This window comes from Nestor notabilis, unplaced genomic scaffold (assembly GCF_000696875.1).
Source record: "Nestor notabilis isolate BGI_N333 unplaced genomic scaffold, ASM69687v1 Scaffold36620, whole genome shotgun sequence".
NCBI lineage: Eukaryota > Metazoa > Chordata > Aves > Psittaciformes > Psittacidae > Nestor > Nestor notabilis.
Window position 1 is genome coordinate 1 of NW_009911298.1, and position 19,590 is coordinate 19,590.

Below are 19,590 nucleotides of genomic sequence, written 5' to 3' on the forward strand. Positions count from 1 at the left end.
CAAGTACAAATTTGGCAGAACATCTATTTTGCTATCATTCTAATAAGTGTGCTGCCTTCCAGACAAAGCACTAAGCATCACAGTATTTTTATTTTTTTTTAAGGGTGATAATATTTTCCTCACTTGCGTGGATTAAGGTGTCTGTATTTGACCTTTTCATTCTCTTTTGTTAACCCCTTAGCACCTCAGTAGTCCACCTGTACAAAAATCACAGATACATTGTTTGTCTTTATATCTGGCTACTCAAATTTTCTTACAGTTCTCATAATGATCTACCCTTAACAGGAGTTTTGTGCAAGTGAAAGCACAATTGGGCCTCTATGTTTTCCATTTTATACTTACTAACAGTTACAATGATACTAACTTCTCCTGGGCTTAGTTGCATTACCATTTTAAAAGATTTTTTTTTTGTCTGAATAAACTCTTGTACTTCACCAGTTACTCATACTGTTTTCTTTCCTTTCTGCCTTTGGTTCCTTTTTTCTGACCCTAATGAGGTATTCATTAAGAAGCCTCCATGCTGATCCTTTGCTTTCAGTCTTTTAACTTTTCCCTCCAGGCTGTTCCCAACATTCTCATTTAAGGAAGAAAAGTCTTTTCTGGTGCATATTGCCATTGTGTGATATTTTCCCACTGTAAGGATATCTAAATTAATTATATAAAAGAAAAGTAATCAAGTTTCTCAGTCAGACACAGTGAACCAAATCCTATTATGTATTGCTGAAGTATGACACATAGAAGACAAAGCTTCCTCTGAATGAAGGTGTTAAATCTAGCATCCATTTCCTTGCACAGAAACCCACAGTATATTTGCTTTTCCTTCTCCAGTAAGACAAACACTATTTCTCAGCTTGAAGTCAAAAGAAGAACAAAAATGTTCAACATGAGGTTTGTTTTCCCCAGAGCTGTAATGCTTTGTCTGGAAGGAAGTTACTTGAAAATCACTAGCCATGGTATTGGAAATGTAGAGATAAAACTCCCATATTAGTTGATTTAGTTAATAGAATCATGGAATAGTTTGGGTTGGCATGACAGATACCGTAGTTATACTGGTATGGCTATGTCCACACAGACATGCTGCATCTGCGTGTGTGCTTGTTCTTTCAGTTAATATTTTTACTACTTTTAGGCAAAAGGTTTTATCAGTCACTCCAACAACACTGGTGATAGGTAAGAAACAGGGGTGCGATTTGTTAGAGGATTTTAGAGAGGGAAAGTATTTTTAGGTAATAATGTGCAACATGAACTACTCTCAGCTAACTCATCTAATTTCCATTAGATTAGAAAGTGGAATGCCTCTATTTGGCAGACATCTCTCCATTTCTCCAGTAGAAGTAGAGAATTTTAAGTGTTTCTTTTCTCCCACTTTCTGATGGATTAGCCATTGTTGCATATGAAGATAACTGTATTGCTCTGCACAATGCATTTCTAAAGCTTGTTATTCTTTAATTTACATTTCTATTTTTGTGGGGAGGAGAAAGAGGGGAGTTAAAAGTAAAAAACACATCCTGCAAAAGGGACTGCATATTAAACCTGTAAAGCTTTTAGGAATGTCATGGCTCCACCCTGGTGATTTAGTTTAATGGCCGGAAAATATAACACACATCAGAGTGTTTCCATGATGTTAGAACGTTACTGATTTGCTGCCTGATGCGTGTACAACAAATCTGTGTACAAGCTCTCTTCTAGCACCTTTCTTACTGTTTTACAAGCAAATAGACAAAGGCGGTTCCTTGTACCAAAAAGGTAGAAGTATATTATCTTGCAGAGTTCATTGCTCATCAGGTTAATATCTCACGTTTAACTAAGGAAAGGTGTTTGGGGGCTTAAACTGCATACATATGTTAATTTTTGCCTCTGCATCTTCTGGCTTAGCAGGAGAATAACACAACTGTGGGAGAGTAGGCAAATGAAACCATCACCTCTGAATAAACTGAACTACCAGGGCAAAGCAAGGAAGCCTTTAGTTGGACTAAGTTGACATTCCATAAAGAAGTCCTATCACCTTTCATCCTTGTTTACAAAATTATTAGCTGTGTCCCCTACCCTTCTTTCTTCGAACACCTTTGCTTTGGAGGAAGCAGCAGGAACTTTAATTAAAACATCACTTTCAGTAGCTTTATGCTAATGACACCACTGACTTTCATACTAAAGCTGTAAACCAGAATAAGGCCAAAGAACTTGCACCTAGATTCAGAGAAGTCCTTTTGTCCCAGTAGGAGGTGATCTAGTTTATGAGGAAACAATTGCAGCTTTGGCCTTTCCATTCCATTTTCTATTGCGATCTCTGCCAGTGACAGAGAAGATTCTAACAGTGATTGCATATTGCTGTGGGCATGTCGCTCATGCATTAACCATTTTAAAATGTTATCATTTCTAATTTAGATGCATGAAATCCCATTTTCTGCTAAATTATCAACACCCACTAATATAACCATGAGTGTGTAAGCTTAAACAGAGGTTGGTACACATATACTTACTGACGCCAGTATCAGGACTTTCACAGCATGGATCGTAATACCATTCTTACAGCCAGTCCTTTTCTGACCATGCTTGTTTTTTGGTGTGTCACCCCACACTTTTTTTTCCTGCCTCCCTATTACAATACTTACTTTCCATTCTTTAATAAAACATGGCATTTTTGCTACTGTAACACTCTTAACAGAATCTGTGAGACATTTTCTCCTTTACCACATTTTTTTTCTCCCTGGACCAAAAAGCGGAAGAGGTCCAGGTTTCATGACACAATGTTTCACACACATCACGTTGCATTACAGCTACTGGTAATAAACTAAAAGATGTAACCATTTACCTTTTTCATTGGGTCATTTCAATTAATAAAGCTGAAAGAGTGGAGCATCTTCATCATCTGAGATAGGGGAGTCTAGAGAAGAAGTGAACCTGTGCACCACATCCCTGTAGAAGAAGAATCTGTGTTGCAGAAATTACTTTGGCCAGCTGCCACGTTAAAGTGATGCAGATGTCTAATATTTTAGGCTTCAAATTAAAATACAACAGCATGTTAGAGTTTTATATGCTGCAAAAACTGTGAGGAAGAGAAAATACATCGACATGGCCTCTCGTGCTGGAGTCAGTGACAGAAAACAGTTGTGAGCAAGAAATCCCCATGAGACACTAGTGTTTTGGGGCTCAGTTCTATAAGCCATGATCTATGTGAGTAGCTGTTACTCGCAAGGTCCAAAAGCATTACTTAGACCATAACTGTGGTCATCAAATGATAAATCTCAGAATGCAATTCATGACCTCTAAAGAAATAAAGATTTCATAGAACGGTTTGGGTTAGAAGGGACTTTAAAGAATCATCTAGTTCCGACCCCCTTGCCACAGGCAGGGACACCTTCCACTAGATGAAGTTGCCCAAAAGCCTTGTCCAACCCTGCCTTGACACTTCCAGGGATAGGGCACAGTGAAGAACTTCTTCCTAATATCTAATATCTAACCTAATCTCCCCTCTTCAGTTTAAAGCCATTACCCATTGTTGTATCACTACCTGCCCTTGTAAAAAGACCTCTTCTTCAGTGGGAGTTACATCATCCTTTTCTGTCTGGGTAGGTTTCTCAAGGTTTGGCCAAATTTCAGGAGTTTTGCAAAATCTACATGGTAAAAAGCATGTGGTAATGACATGCTTTAAATTAGCAAAAGCAGCTTCCTTCTTACAAACATCTGTGCCTTTTGTAGTAGCACTCTAAAGCATCATCCTTTCCAGTATTTTAGGTAATAGAAATGAATCATTTGTGCTAAGGGATCTTTGATATTTGTAGACTCCACACATTCTGTTTTCAAGAAGTTGTAAAGCTAAAAAGCTTGCAGTGGAAACAATGTTTTATCAGAAGACTAACATAGCTATAAGGCAAGTTTCTTGATGCCTGAGTGAAACTAGAGAAAGAACAAGTGGCTGAAGTATAGACAAGTCAGCTGGTTTAAGCTCACAATGAGATCATGTCAATAAGAAGAGAAAAACAGAAAACCTGCCTTTCTTTGAGCACTGGAGATGATTTCAGTAATCATATTGACACCTTTTCAATGGTTTTGAATTTCAAAATGAGCATAAAAAACCCTAGAGATACTCCATTCTATAAAGATCTTTACATCCAAATACTGTTTCTTCCTGTCAGAGCCAGTTCTGGCCTCGGCAATTATTGGCACATTTGGGACCTACACGTTGTATCTAGAGCTGAAATTATTGTATTTATAAATTCAAATACTGTTAAACACCAGCAAAGCACCAAGTTAATTGCCTAGAGATGACTCTCTGCTGCTCAAACATTGTCTTTTCCTTGAATAGTAGTATAAGAGAAGGGTTCTGTCTTGCATTCATAGCAGTTTATGGAAGTAGCCCTTATTGCCCCCCAAAGGCCACTCCAGATGATAGTCGCCTTCTCCTGGACCGGTTGACTATTGACTAAAACTGAGAAGATATGCACAATGAAACTAAGAACTCTTTCAGTGTTGAATGCAGAAAAACATTCACTCCAGGAAGAAAAAAGAATGACCAGAGACCAGTGATACCAAAAACAGCATGTAAAATGTATTGCAACTCCTTATTAAGCTCTGCATGCTTGAAATCACAGTCATATAACACAGTATTTCTCCTACAAGCTGGGGAGAACAGTTATTACTGATATTTTCATGCACTTAGGGAGGCACCCACTAGCTTCAGTGAAGATGACTGTATAACTTTAAAGACAGATTAATAGGTATAAGAAATGTCCAGTAAATCAAATTGTGATGTTTTTCTATGATCATGTTGTATCTGATCTCTGTTCTGTTAGAAGAGGGCATGATGAGGTGTGCTTTCGGGAGTGCTTTTTATTTCAGCACGTTTTTTTTTCTCTCTTGCCTCTCCACAGCCTTTTAAATATAAGGCTGAAATATAGATCTGGATGAAGCCCAGAGTTAATGTAAATTCCCTTACTACTCAGCTTGAAGGAGTTCACAGTAGCAGCTTATGGTTCATTCCATATGCAAGTAGTGGTGCCATGAGAAATATTAGGGGTGTGGTTAGGTATCCAGAAGCTACATTTGTATAGGATGTGCACTGCTGTGTAATTAAAAAAAAGAATACTTTAAAACTTTTTATTCCATGGAACAAAGCTATCAGAATAGAAACTTAAAATTCATCAAATGATTTCCCTGGCACTTAGTGAATCTGAATTTTATTTGTCTTTTATTAAAAATGATCACACGGGGCACACTATATTTTATATATGCAATTCCAGCTGCAATAAAGGAAATGTGTTAATCCATTTGTTTACTATCACTCGGAGAAAGTAACTGTGCAGCATGTAACCTTTCACAGCTCAAGCTAATCTCACTTTTATTCGTTGTGGGACTTGATGGCTTAATTCTTGTTAACTATTGACTCTTTCAGGTAGTTCCAAATACCCTAAAGATACCACATAACCAAGCATCAAATCTGACGTTATGAATGTGCAGTTAGCCATATATTCATAATGAAACAGTACTTTATGTTGTGGTGCCCTTCAAAAACCTTTTCATTTCAGTGCTGAAAATAGAAATTCTAGTCCTACCTTGATCTGAAACAGATTTATTTTTTCTTTCCTGGCATCTATGAATCTTTTCCTAGCATCTGTGATTCTATGTTCTAATGTGCAGTAGATGGCATTATTAGCAATATGAAGAGGTGACATGTCACTGGTAAGCGGACTTTAGGCTAGCCTGATGGTTATTGATGGGTTTTAACTCCTAGGAAGGTGCCAGTCATCCTTTTTGGTAACCTACTGGTTAGAACTGAGGTACAAAACTCCGTGCTTGACTGATGATGATAGTTAATGTCCTCATTTCAAAGTCTTAATATGCTTAAGGCTCTTGAGTCTTTTTGGAAAAAGAGGCAGTTCTTTACCTTGTGGTATAAGCAAGAAGAGTGACTGCCACCTGCGATAACAATGAATTTTTTGTATTTAAATACTAATTCAGCTATACGTTTAATAACCTAGGAAAGAAAAAGATGATCTTCATTCCTGTCAAGACAGAGCAACTGAGGTGACTGGCACAAGGAGATTCGCCTTTCAGACATCATGTTTTCTGAAGCTTAGCCTTCTTGATGTTTAGTTTCAGAAGTACTGAACTAGAAGTATTAAGCTAGAAATATATTTTACTTTTGAGTTTTCAGTTACTGAAAATTATTCACATCATTTTATATTCACATCTCTTCAAGATACATATACCTGAGACATATTAAACCCCAGAGAGTTTGCAACACATTATTCAGCATTGGTCAAAGAAAGAAAATAGAGATTGCTCTGATGGGTAAACATGCAAGAAAGAGATTAGAAAATTTTGTGGAAAAATGTAAGCTAGCTATCTGGAGTATCAGGTACACTGTCAAGCCAGAACCAGTGATGTCAAATCACCACCTCACTGATCTTCACCAAGAGATTAGGTAAACATATTGCATGTTGAGAATGGTTAATCCTTCAGTGTTTTGGAGTCCAGTTCAACTTTTGTTGAACGCAAGAATGTTTTTCCTCCCCTTGACAGCAAACAAAATTATGTGTGTATCGAGGAAAAGCTCCCAGAAAACAATATTTAAACCTAAATATTTTAGTATTTTAAACCTAAACCTAGAGGATCTGAAAAATGAAACCCATCAACTAAAATACTGAAACTTAACTGAAAGACTTTTGGGAAATGAGTGCTCTGTGCATCAATCAATCAACAAACTTTTGTACCAAAAAAAACCATAATCACTGGTATTCGCTAAACCACTAAGTTCTAGTGAGGTTGAGAAACTCCAGTGAAGTTGAGCAATCTTGCCTTGGCACCAACATCTGAAAGTAACATTTTATAGAAGTATGTACATCAGGATTTCCTAACTTCTGGAAGACTACCCATACACAATGAGGGAATTGGCAGAGTTAACTTTGGCCAGAGAACTTAGTAGCATGAAGAAATACTTCCAATGTTTCTGGACTCTGTAAGTACCATGAGAGTATATGTAAAAAATAATCCAAATTGTCACTGTTGGTACAACTGCTAAAATTCTAACTAGCATGATTACACTGTAGGTTGTTAAAAAGAGCATGCAGAAAATTTGTCACGTATTATATCGTAGTATTATTTAAGCATTTCATATGCTGGGAAGATTTTATTCATCACTGCACAGCCACATAAATTAGTGTTTTAGAGGTGGCCTTTCACGTGCCCATTTTTGCCACATCCATTTCTAACACCAAATCCTTCAGTGTGCAAATGAAAGATTAGTTTTTCTTTATTCTGTGTTTTAAATCTAGCCAGCTGCTTGCTAGTTTTCTGTCTCAAAATATCACTTCTGTTCTCTCTAAATGCTCCTATTTTTAGCAGCTTCAAGATACAAATGTCAGATGCTTGTACACAAACATACCTTAAGTGCATAGAGATACACTGACACTATATAACCCATTTGATATAAATACAGGACAAGACAAATTATTTCTACTTCCCTGGCACAAGACAATATTTTTTTTGGTTGTACTTGGCTCAGCTACTTGTTTACATAAAATAGATGGCACCATAAAACTAACAACCTTCTCTACCTGATCGAAAACTGTTTGCCCTTTCTAGGATTGGAGTACTTACTCAGCTAAATAATTTGGAACAGGGTAACATCAGCATGCACTGACACTGTCCAAAGGGGTAATGACAAACCCAGGTGTAACTAGTAAGAGAGGCAGGAGGAGAGGGGCTAAAAAGTATTAAATATGACTACATTTTCAAATTGTGAAATGGTTTACAATTCATAAAATATATAAGGTGCTTGAGGTCTAAAAATCCACATTTGGATAACAAAAAGTTGTGTAGGCTCATGTTGCTTTTTAATTTCCAAAAATCACTAAAAAAAATAAAGGATTAAAAGTAGTTCTGAAGTGGTATTTTCAATAACAAAAATACCTTCCTCCAAAAAAGAAAAATACGTATTTGCATCAAGTTAACCTAGAATTACTTTCAGGAATAGCCCCCTTGCCGATATGTGGGAAAAAGAGTTGTATGATTAACAACATGCCACTAACTAGTTCTAAAATAATCTTTTAGTCTAATGAGTAGGTGTCAGTATTTTTCCATCTGCATTGTTAAACTATACTTTTAGTCTCTCTTTAAATATATTTTTTGATATAACTCAGAAATGTTAGAGAGTTTAAGCTGCATATGTCTTTGAAAAAATTAAAGGATCTTGTTCCGTGACTTAAAGGTGCAAGAATTGGACTGAAGATTATCAAAACCAGGAATATACTAAAGAAAATTAGATACAAGCTAGTAGATACTAAAATAAACTGAAAACATTCCACTCTGGTACATTATACTTCACATAAATGCAGAAGTCCAGTGATAGGTTTTTTATCTTGTGTTTGCATCTTAAATAGTCTTGAAGGAAGGGGATATTTTGAAAAGCAATAGAATATAAAATAAAGCAATTCTCTTATTTTAAAACAGGAAATACAGACCTCTAGTGTTTGAAATATATATTATACAAGTTAAACTTCAAAGCTTAACTGTATTACTTTCCTTTTACACACACACCCCCATCATTCAAAATACACATCCCCCCACTTCCACCATTCAGTCATTCCAGAAGCATTGATTTTTCCCCAGAGGAAAAGGTCCCTTCATCTGTCCTTTTCTCACATAAATCTTATGACTGAAACTGAGCGCAGTTGAAAGAGACTGGGGAAGTGAAAGGAAAATTAATCAGAATAGCCTATGAAAACAGGAGAGAGATGTTCATTCTTTTCAGAATAAGTATGAAGCCATGATGCAGAAGGACAGACTCTTTTGAAGTGTGCTGAAGGAAATAAATACAGAGAAGTTCTTACAGAGAAGGTCAGAGTACATTAACAGTTCACATTCACAAGGTAGCAATAACTGGTCCTCTGCTAGCACTAAATAAGTAATAAGCAATTTAGAGTTTTGATGTTATAGAAAAACAAGATTCTAGAAAGATCACAGGCAGTTATTTTCCAGCTATATAGAGCTTGCACTAATGAAGCAGACCAGCTTCAGCCCCTGAAAGGGGAAGGCACAAAGAATCCACATATAGGTTAGAGAATTTAAAAGATAAATACTTTTAAATCAACAAACAAAAATAGCAAACACAACAAAATTAACAGTTCTCAACAGACTGACAGTTGCTTCATGAAAGACTGACCAGGACAGCTATTAAACAAAAATGCCCAGGCCAGTACAAGGTCCTGAAAATTCTGTTTGTTTTTGTGTCAGACCACCTCCTGATCCAAAAATTGCAAAAGCAGCAGCCAGCCTGACAGTTACTAATGCACATCTTCTGAAGCTTGCTTTCTGTTCTGTGTGCTCATGACCTGATGTTCATGAACAGTGTTTTGGTCCCATACTGCTTATTGCAGTTCCATTTCAGTAATATTTTGATTTATTGTCATTTACAATGAAGTCAGACGCTGACCTCTGTGGAAAATACAGCAGTAATGACAGAAGGCCTATGCATACTGCAAGGCCACGATAGTTGGAATTACGTGCCTTTATTTGCCCAAGTGTTTGCATTCCTCTCACCCTCCCCAATTCACCTATCAATCAACCCAACTAAAAACACTTAGTAAAGCCATGAATGGGAAAAAAGATGGTTAGGAGGAGCAGCAGAAATAAGAGCTAGGAGAAACAAATTTATGGCTTCACAGTGGTACTGCTCAGGAACTCCAGGAAAGCTGAGAAGATGCTGAAGTAAGCATATGAGGTAGAAGAAATTATATTCATTAAGGCAACAAGGATAAAGGGGGTTGTTCTGCTGTATAGGGGAAGAAAAAAAAAAAACAAACCAACCAACACCAACTCTGAAATAAAGTGTGTGAAAAATGTCATCAGCTTCTCAGCAATTAGGAAAAAAAAAATAGGAAAGGGGAGGACTAAATTCTCAAGATAAATGAGAAAAGCTTATGCCACCAGAAAGAAGTAAACAAAGCTAATACATTGAACATACTGTTCCAAACATTTTTCAGCCTCTCTTTTCCCTGTGCAGTAATTTTGTATAAAAATAGAATGTATCTTCCTCTTAAACACTGAAATATCTTCTCATTTGTAAAAAAGCAAGTAATCCACCTACCATCAGAAGAAAAAACCTTTACATTACCTACTGGTGAGGTGGCTCAACTGTGGCAGGGTTGGTCACTCTGAGTTTATTTAGTCTTTGTCAAAGCAAATAGCAAAACCACTTTTTTTTTTTTTTTTAAATCTGACTTGTTCTCACAGAAAGCCAGTCAGTGCGCTCTTATCTTTCAGTTGGCAAAGTGCTGTTTACCTTGCACAGACTCAACATTCCTTGTTTCCATAGGCAGTTTAATTAGGATGCATGTTCACCCATGCATGTTCACCCAACAGAAGCAGTGAATAGCATGGTAAATAATAGTTGGTAGAGCAGTTTGAAACATTTCATTGTCAGAGACTTACTATAATCCTTGTAATTAAAAAAGATAAAAAGTCAGACAGGACAGTAACATACAACAGGGGTTTGCTGCTCACAAGATAATTTGCTCTAAGACTGATGTTGCCACACCATTCACAGTTGCATCAATCCTCTAAGAAAAAGCTCCCTGTGTATCAGCCCCAAAATGATCCAATTCTCATTTTTTAACTCAGGTCATTTGAGATGCTTCAAATGGAATTATCAATGTACACAATTTCAGTAACTGCCCTCTGGTTTAACCTGCTCTGGTGAATTCTGGCATAAAGCTGCACCAGCCATCTATTTCTGTAACATTTTTAAACAATCTGCTGGATCCTGGGACAAGCGGGTGAACTGTGAGAATAACAGCAAAAATGACAGTGGTACAGAGAAGAAATCATTGCCTGTAAGGAGTTTACATCACCACAGGTGCACTGCCTCACCACTTGGCACTGCTATGGGCCCAGGCCTTCCAAAACAAATTGTTTTTTTCTTGTATGTTGAAGCTTTTCCTAAAGCTCTAAAGTTACAGATGCCCTTGAGGCAGCAGACGTACCTGAGGCAAGCTCCAAAACTTTAAAATTTCCAGGAATTTAAAAATTCAGCTTAGTATTAACAGTGCCTTCCTCACTGCATTTCATACATGAGGCTCTTATAAAGTTGATTCCCACAGCAAAATTCAAACTGTTTTCAGATATGCATATGGCAACCCATACCTATTTATCCAAAAGCAATCACGATATGTATTTCCACTTTGTTTTCATTTACTGAAAGTAGTGGTGGGCTTCTTTATTTATTGATTATAATTCCTTGGTATAATTTTAATTGGTAGCATACCAAGCACATCCTTTGCACAACTCACTGTCTTCAGTGTTACACCAAAACCTTTAATTCCAAAAGGGCTACACAGTATTCTAGAGATAAATCAAACTATCATATTACTTCTTGACCAAATGCCTGATTATTTATGGGAATTGGTCTGTCTTTTTTGCTTCCCAAGCACTCCAAAATAAGCTGAGGGAATTCAGTACCTAAGAGCACCAGACACAAGTTTCCCAACCCAATTATTTTTTGTTTAACACATTGCTGAAAATGTAATATCATCATTATAAGAGTTTCTTGGAAGCATATATGCTGTTAATTACATCCACTAAAGCTACTACTGGCATGAAAAAATACAGGCCACCATGTGTGGTAGAAAAGGGAAATTGCAAGTTAAACAATGAAACACAGTGCACTGAAGGGGTGGATGAAGTGACTGTGAGAAAGGTGCCTTGGCATCTACTGCTTTGCAGAAACAATCCCATTGAAGGGGGAATAATCATCAGCTACATTTGCCTTAGCCACAGAATCTGCCAGTTCACTCAGAGAATGATGCATTTGCCAAATAGCACCACCAGTGGGTTTATCTAGTCACAGAGAAAGGGCTTGACCAGCCTTAACTGGATCCTGATCCACTTGACTGCAAGTGTAACCTGCAGTGGTGACTTTCTTAGTAGCGACTTTACTACTTTCTTACGGCTGAATTCTCAGCTATAATCTCAGTGTCTATGTAAGTGAGCAAAGGCTATAATAATGAGTAGAGCAAACAGCCCTAGCATGTAGCTGGGACAGGGCAAGTATTGCCAGACCTTGATGCTGCAGAACATATCAGTTATTGTCAAATCTCCTTGGACACTTCCACAACCAAAGGATAAGATAAGAAATCTTGAAATCTTTTTATTGTGATTCGCCCTGTCCTATGGATAGCATCATCTTCCACAGAGCCAAGTAACATGTATTCTAGATGTGGCACAGTTTGAAAGCCAGGAAGTTTTGTATTACAGTGACATGTGTGATCAGAATGGTGTACATTTCTTTGTGCCAGCTGTATTTGCTTGACTTTTTAACTTCTTAAAAAGTCAAAAATACCTGATATCACTGAGGCATCAGTACCAATGAGGCAATAGGACTAATTCGCAGAATGAACTTGAGACACTGGGAGGTGTCACATTGCACATCTTGACAGAGGGTTTACTCATTGCATTAAACTAGATATTCCAATAGAATTATTAAGAACCTCAATCTTGAAATTACCCATAGCTGTATGGAAATGAACCAGCTTATTAATACAAACATATAAGAGAATGTGAGCTAAGACAGAAATATCGAGTCTCTAAAAGCTAATAGAGAGCTGAAGGGTGACCTTGCTCACAAGATTCTGCCTGCAATCCGTGTTCTGGGTTCAGTTCCTGGCTCCACTTGATACTTCTTGTGTGGGCTTTGTCTGTGCCTTGCTTGCCTATTAAGGAGACAATCCATCTGCAATAAGGTTTGTCTCCCAACAAGAGCATGTCAGACACTTAACGGAGTAGCATTCTACACTTAACAGGAAAGTCAGTGCTGCACAATGCAAATAATAAGCAACCACCTATGTCACAACATAGGCCATATTTCTGTAATGACAGGCATCTTTTCATCTTTTCTTTCTGAATGTATTTGCACTGCCCAAAGCCTCAGGGCATGTATATTTAACTATATAAAAGGACTTTGTTTGGGGTTTTTTTATTTGGTTGGTTTGGGGGTTTTTGTTTGTGTTTTTGTTTGGTTGGGGTTTTTTGGGAGGGTTGGGGGAGAGGGTTGTGTTTTGGTTTTTGGGTTTTTTTAAACACCAACATGTTTCACTTTTATCTGCGTTTGAGACATCACAAGTTGGTTTTGGCTGACAGCTGTCAGGCTCCTGCAGCCAGCAATAAACACTACTCTGCTATCAATTTTTTATTTTATTCTTCAAAAGTATGCACTGGTTTTGAGGGAAGACTGACTATCTGTAGATTCTGAACGGATTTTGTGTAAACCTCACTTAGACCATATTACGTGCTTCCTAAAATCATTAATAAGGAAATCATTCTTTGAGAACACACGAGCCCTGGCAAACCAAACAGGTGCCCTGTAAAGGAGATTTCATACCATTGCCATACACTTAATACAGTCCAGAAATACTCTTCATACACTAAGACTACAACTTTAGCTCCTGGTAACATAATTTTTCAGTAACTGAAAAGGTAATACAAATTTTCATTCCCCCTTGCACCCTTCTTAAACTTTTCTGCAGTTACTAATGAGCAACAAATTAGCATGTGTCTGGATTTTCACATATCTTTTTTTTCCTCATCAGTAGTTAAATACTATAGTTCCAAGTCAGATGGGGGGGCTAGGTAACTTCTGAATATTTAAGGTATTTATGGTACAACATAGCACTAGATTTTGCATCTTAGTCTCTCTATGATGTAAAAATTCTTTCAAAGAATTAAGCTTAATGTATAGAAAAAAAATTCCAGCAATTCACGTCAGAGATCAAAATGAGTACTTAATCTGTATTCACTTATTTTCTTAATGCATTAGACTTTGCATTTACAGGATGAACTATTATTCAGAGTGCTTAAGTGTATTTTCTGAGATAAATAACTTTGTTCATTAGATATATCACATATTTATGGAAAGAAAATAACCTGATAATCCTGAATTTATCTGCTATTTTGTCTGTATTACTATTTTCATGACGTATGTTCACTAACCACTCTTATTTTAAATTGGAACCTTGTAATTGAAAGTGTTAGATTTCATTTATGTTGAAAAGAATCTGACAATGTTCAGCCAGTTCCTAACATTCTTACTGCTGTTTTATTCTGCAAAGTGTGTATTAAAATAGCAATTCTCACAGAATAGTTAGGGTTAGAAATGACCTTAAAATCATCTAGTTCCAACCTCCCTACCATGGGCAGGGATGCCAGTGATTGAGATTGTTTGAGAAGATACTTGAAGATGGCTTATTTTTAAATTCAAAGACATTGACACATTGTGTTAGACACAATGAAAAGAAAGAACTTGACATTTAATTTAAACTTTTTAAAAATAAAATCCCTGTCATGAATAATATTTTCTTCCTCTTTTGCCCTCCTAGGAGTGAACTTCATATTTTCTCCCTGAAGCTAGGTTACAGCTGAAAAGATCAAGATGATTCCAAATTATTCTACTGAAGAGACCATTAAAAGAATCCATGTTGACTGTCCTGTTTCTGGAAGGCACAGTTATATCTACATTATGGTTCCAACTGTTTACAGTATCATCTTTATCATAGGCATATTTGGGAATAGCTTGGTCGTTGTTGTCATTTACTGCTACATGAAATTAAAAACAGTAGCCAGCATCTTTCTTCTAAACCTGGCACTGGCTGACTTGTGTTTTCTAATAACTCTGCCACTCTGGGCAGCCTACACAGCCATGGAGTACCAGTGGCCTTTCGGCAACTGTTTATGCAAGTTAGCATCAGCTGGGATAAGCTTCAACCTGTATGCCAGCGTGTTTCTCCTCACATGTCTTAGTATTGACCGGTACCTGGCCATAGTACATCCAGTGAAGTCCCGAATTCGACGTACCATGTTTGTTGCCCGAATGACTTGCGTTGCCATCTGGCTTCTCGCTGGTGTGGCCAGTTTGCCCGTCGTCATTCACCGTAATATATTCTTTGCTGAAAACTTGAACATGACAGTCTGTGGTTTTCGGTATGACAACAATAACACAACGCTCCGCGTTGGGTTAGGCTTATCCAAAAATTTGCTGGGCTTTTTAATTCCTTTTCTGATCATATTAACAAGCTACACCTTAATTTGGAAGACGCTGAAGAAGGCATATCAAATTCAAAAAAATAAGACTAGAAATGATGATATTTTTAAGATGATTGTGGCAATAGTATTTTTCTTCTTCTTTTCCTGGATTCCACATCAAGTGTTCACTTTTCTGGATGTATTAATTCAATTACATGTAATAACAGACTGCAAAATCACGGATATTGTGGATACGGCTATGCCCTTCACCATTTGCATTGCTTACTTTAACAACTGTTTGAATCCTTTCTTTTATGTTTTTTTTGGAAAAAACTTTAAAAAATACTTCCTTCAGCTAATAAAATACATTCCACCAAATGTCAGTGCACATCCAAGCCTAACAACAAAAATGAGCTCCCTCTCGTACCGGCCACCAGAAAATATACGCTTGCACACTAAAAAGACTGCTGTGTCTTTCGACACTGAGTGATGTGTCTTGCAATATGCTGGTTTTGAACAACCTGGTGAACGAAGCAGCAAGAATGACAAAATTCATCTGCAGTCCTGCACATCACAGCTTACTGCTCATTACAGAAACATTAGATCACCTCAGAGAAATCATACTGTAACAATTTAGCAGTGGCCTTTTATTTTACATTGTGAAGAGGACTGCTGGGTTCTCATTTTTCTTTACTGAAAGCAACAGAAATGGTGGACAGGCATGTCAGAGTTTCTGCCAGCATCCTGCCATTTACTTAGAACTACAGAAGAAAGGTAGAAGAAACTCCTAACTTAAGTTCTGAGGTCTTTTTTAAAGGAAAAACTTGTATAAACTACATGAATTATGAAGGACCTGTTTTGCACATAGATGAGCTATTTCAAATTTTCTTCAAGGAGTTGATGGAGCTACACTACTTGTTTTGTTTTGGGTTTGGTTTTTTTTTAAATGACATAAATGTCATACTGTCATATTTATAATACATTTTCAAATATATGCTATGTAGAGAGGCCAAATTGTAAACTCAAATGGAAATTTAAGGTCCTTGAAATTAGTCTCATTCTCACTTATGCTACTATTTTTAATTTTTAAAATGGCAAATTTTTCATAATATATGCAATAAAATGCAGATTTATTTATTAAATATAGATGAAATATATTTTTAAATCTATATTCCTACTCAGTTCTCAAACATTGCTTCATAAATGCACATTTATGTCCCAGTGAGTATTTTTATAGCAGTTTAAAAGTGCATGTGTGTATATACACACACACACACAGAGAAATGGAGTTCACTCAGTCTTCCCTCGTGATACGACACACTGACTTTGACGAACATTACTTATGGTGGGGGTTGACTCCGTACTCTGAGACTAATAATAAAATTCTGTATTTGAAAATGATTTCTGGGACAGAGGTGATCAGAAAACATAAAGCTATTTCTGTGTAAGAACCAGTGCACTCAGTGAGAGAAGTTACCAACTATTCAATTTTTCAACATTCTGATAAGCAAAATGTGACGATGCTTATATTACACTTTAACAAATAATGCTTTTAGTCACATTACAAGACACTTGAGACCAGACTTTACTCTTGGTTTCTACAGTATTTCTCTTTATACAAAACTAAGCCTAGAGTATTTCTCCCAGTAGAACTTTTTTTTATGTATATGAAACAAATTCATACTTACACTAGCATAAATCAGAACAAAGGTCTGGCTCAAACTTTCCATACAAATGAGGGGGGAAAGGCAATAAAGACTGTAGGAAGTTTGAATTAATAATATTATCCTATGTCCTTTTTATCTCAGATAATGAACTCCAGATTCTTGATTCACACTCATTTATTGTCTTCAAAGATAAATGAGTTCATAAATATTTTCTGACATAACAAAACTGAAGAAAAATTCTAAAACTTTATCTATCATGAACATAATTACATGACCCTTTACAATTTGCAATATTTATAATCTTCAGAATTACATATCTAATACTGCTTTGTCTCACGTAGCAAGTGGTTGGATTATCTGTATTGTCCACTTATCAGCCTCTTGCGTATGCACAAATATTATGAATTATTTTTACACTTCATAAAATTATTTAAAGAAAACCAAACAAAAAAGTTATGTCATTTAATACTTTTAAGAAAAAATGGGACTACAGCCAGATCTGGAAATCTTGTGCCTTTTCTGCTTTTTCATTCACTTATTTTAAGACAAGTTTCTTCAGTTTTGCCTTTGTTCTTCCAGCTGTAAAATGGGAACAATTTCTACTTACGTATGTCACAAGGCACTGTGAGGATTCACTAAAACTTCTAAAGCTGTACATTTTTTAAAAAACCCTGTTCTTTCACTAAAGATTTAATTGCAAGCTAGTATCTCTAAGTTTGAAATGTGCCATTTAAAGACACAGTTAAATTATTATATAGAATTATTTATAATTAGCCTGTATCCATCCTTACAAGTGAGATAGCCATTGGTTAAAAATGAATATGGCAATAATCCCATGCATTATAAATAGCATCCAGAACAGTACCACTGCCTCAGCACTCGGTAAGCTGATGAAGGACTGACAGGGCTTGCCATTTACCTGTATGATATTTTGTTCATGTATACATGCTGAGCAGCACCGGGAGCTTCCCCTGGCAGAAGCAGCTCTGTCTCAGGCATAATTCAGTGTGCTGTGCTTGCCACCTGCTGGCTGCAGCCACAAATTTGATTTTCATCTCAAAAGTTGTTACAGGAAGAGACAACAGTATTTCCCTGCCTCGTGATGGATCTGGACATCCTTACCTGTGGCCTAACTCATGCAGAAACAAAATAAATACTTGTCCATCTGGAAGGCAGTTAACTGCCTTGACAGTGGTTAAACCTCATCATCATCTCAACCCTTTGATCACCAAAATCCAGTGTCTCCAGTGATCACAAAAAGTAGCTCATTTACAAAGCATTGATTGCATTACTACAAGAGCCATCCCAAAGAGAAGAAAAATATGTATGTATAAAAATCAAAATCAAAGCATATTTGCGTAAGTGGTAACTAAGAAATACTTAGATGAAAGGACTCATTTATCACCAAGAAAAATAAGCAGAATCAGTAGCGACTGTGAACAGTAAAAAGGACAGAGAAGAAAAGAGAAGTCATTGGCTAATGATTTTGATCATTTCAGGCTAGATCTTGCATTTTTAAGAGCCTGTGTATCCTGGGCTGCTGGTGTTACTTGTGCCTACCTGGGTCACAGGGGAAAGCACAAGCATGCACATTTGGCTGTGTTGCTGCAGGAAAGGTAGGAAGGACTTACAGCTGCTGTGCTTTGAAGGCAAGACTGACCTTGAATTGATAGGCAAAGGAAGTGGAGGGCAAAGCTGCCATTAAATAATAGTAGGAAATTTTTGTTCTTCTGAAGGATAGGAAAGTGGTCATCAGCTGCCAAATATAGTGAATCCTAGTTTAGTGTTTTCTTAAAGAAAAAAGAATAGGCATATCAATAGATAGAGAGATGAAAGTCTCCAGCAACTCTAAGTGGGCAGCAGCAGAGAGTAAACTTTTTCAGAGCACAGTTCCTGTGTACAGCCACATCCTGCAGTTTCAGGCATCCCCATGAAGCCCCAAACTGACAGCTAACTAGAGAATCCCCATTTCCCACAGCACACCCACACGGCTTCCATCAAGCACCTAGCTGCAGCCAATACAGGTTTTCAGAAATACCTTGACGCTGAGCATTAAGCTTCCCTGCCCATACATGCTGAAAATACCGTGCTGGAAAGCTAAGCATGGGGCATGCAGAGCAGGAGCATGACAGAGCACAGGATCTGGCCTTTGTTGCAGATCTTTGGCTCTATGGTCCCTAGTGAGGGGCAGGTGGGAGATGGCCAGGACATCCTTTGGTGTAAGAACCTACTCCTTGCCAATAGAGGAGGAGGGAATAAGACTGGCTCTGTATGACTGCCGTTTGAGGGGGAACTGTGGGCTAAGCTCTCTTAATTTAAGATCAAAATAAGAGCTACCTATATATATTTAAGAACAAACTCCCACTATCTTAACACAAGTTAATATGCAATAGTATGCTGGTATTTTTAAAAGGAGCTTCCAAAATACTTTTCATTCTTGGGATGACCAAAGTAAAATACTTGGCAAACTCCTAGTCTGTCCCTGTGCACCCCTGGTGTGAGGAACTCAAGCCAGTATTAAAGGGGCAGAATACAGCCCTAAATACAGGCATCACAACTCCTGTCCTTTCACAATTATAGTCTGTTGACTTGTTTAAATGAATACTCTCTTTCTGCTGGCAGAATAATCACTAAATCAACATTATGTTTGACATGCATAATATTTATTTCTATTTATTGTGTGATAGTACTTTATATGACTCATGTTTCATGCTCTGCTCTCTACTTACTTGCCTGTTATACACCCATCCTAAATCTTACTGTTTAATCTGCACTGCTCAGCCCAAATTCCAACAAAACCATTAGAGATACAGTGGGGATTAATATGCCTTCTCATCTTAACAATTTCCTCATGCTTACATTGTTAATCAAGAAGTTTCAGAGTAAGCATGAGGCCAAAAGTCCTTTACTT

At 37.1% G+C, this 19,590-nt stretch overlaps 1 protein-coding gene across 1 annotated transcript; it reads left to right on the top strand.

Moving 5' to 3' along the window:
* The first annotated feature begins 14,378 nt into the window (after positions 1–14,378).
* Positions 14,379–15,777, top strand: AGTR1 (angiotensin II receptor, type 1). The gene has a single exon (XM_010014000.1). It carries the CDS (start codon positions 14,423–14,425, stop codon positions 15,500–15,502), a length of 1,080 nt encoding a protein of 359 aa, XP_010012302.1. The 5' UTR covers positions 14,379–14,422; the 3' UTR covers positions 15,503–15,777.
* Positions 15,778–19,590: the final 3,813 nt, after the last annotated feature.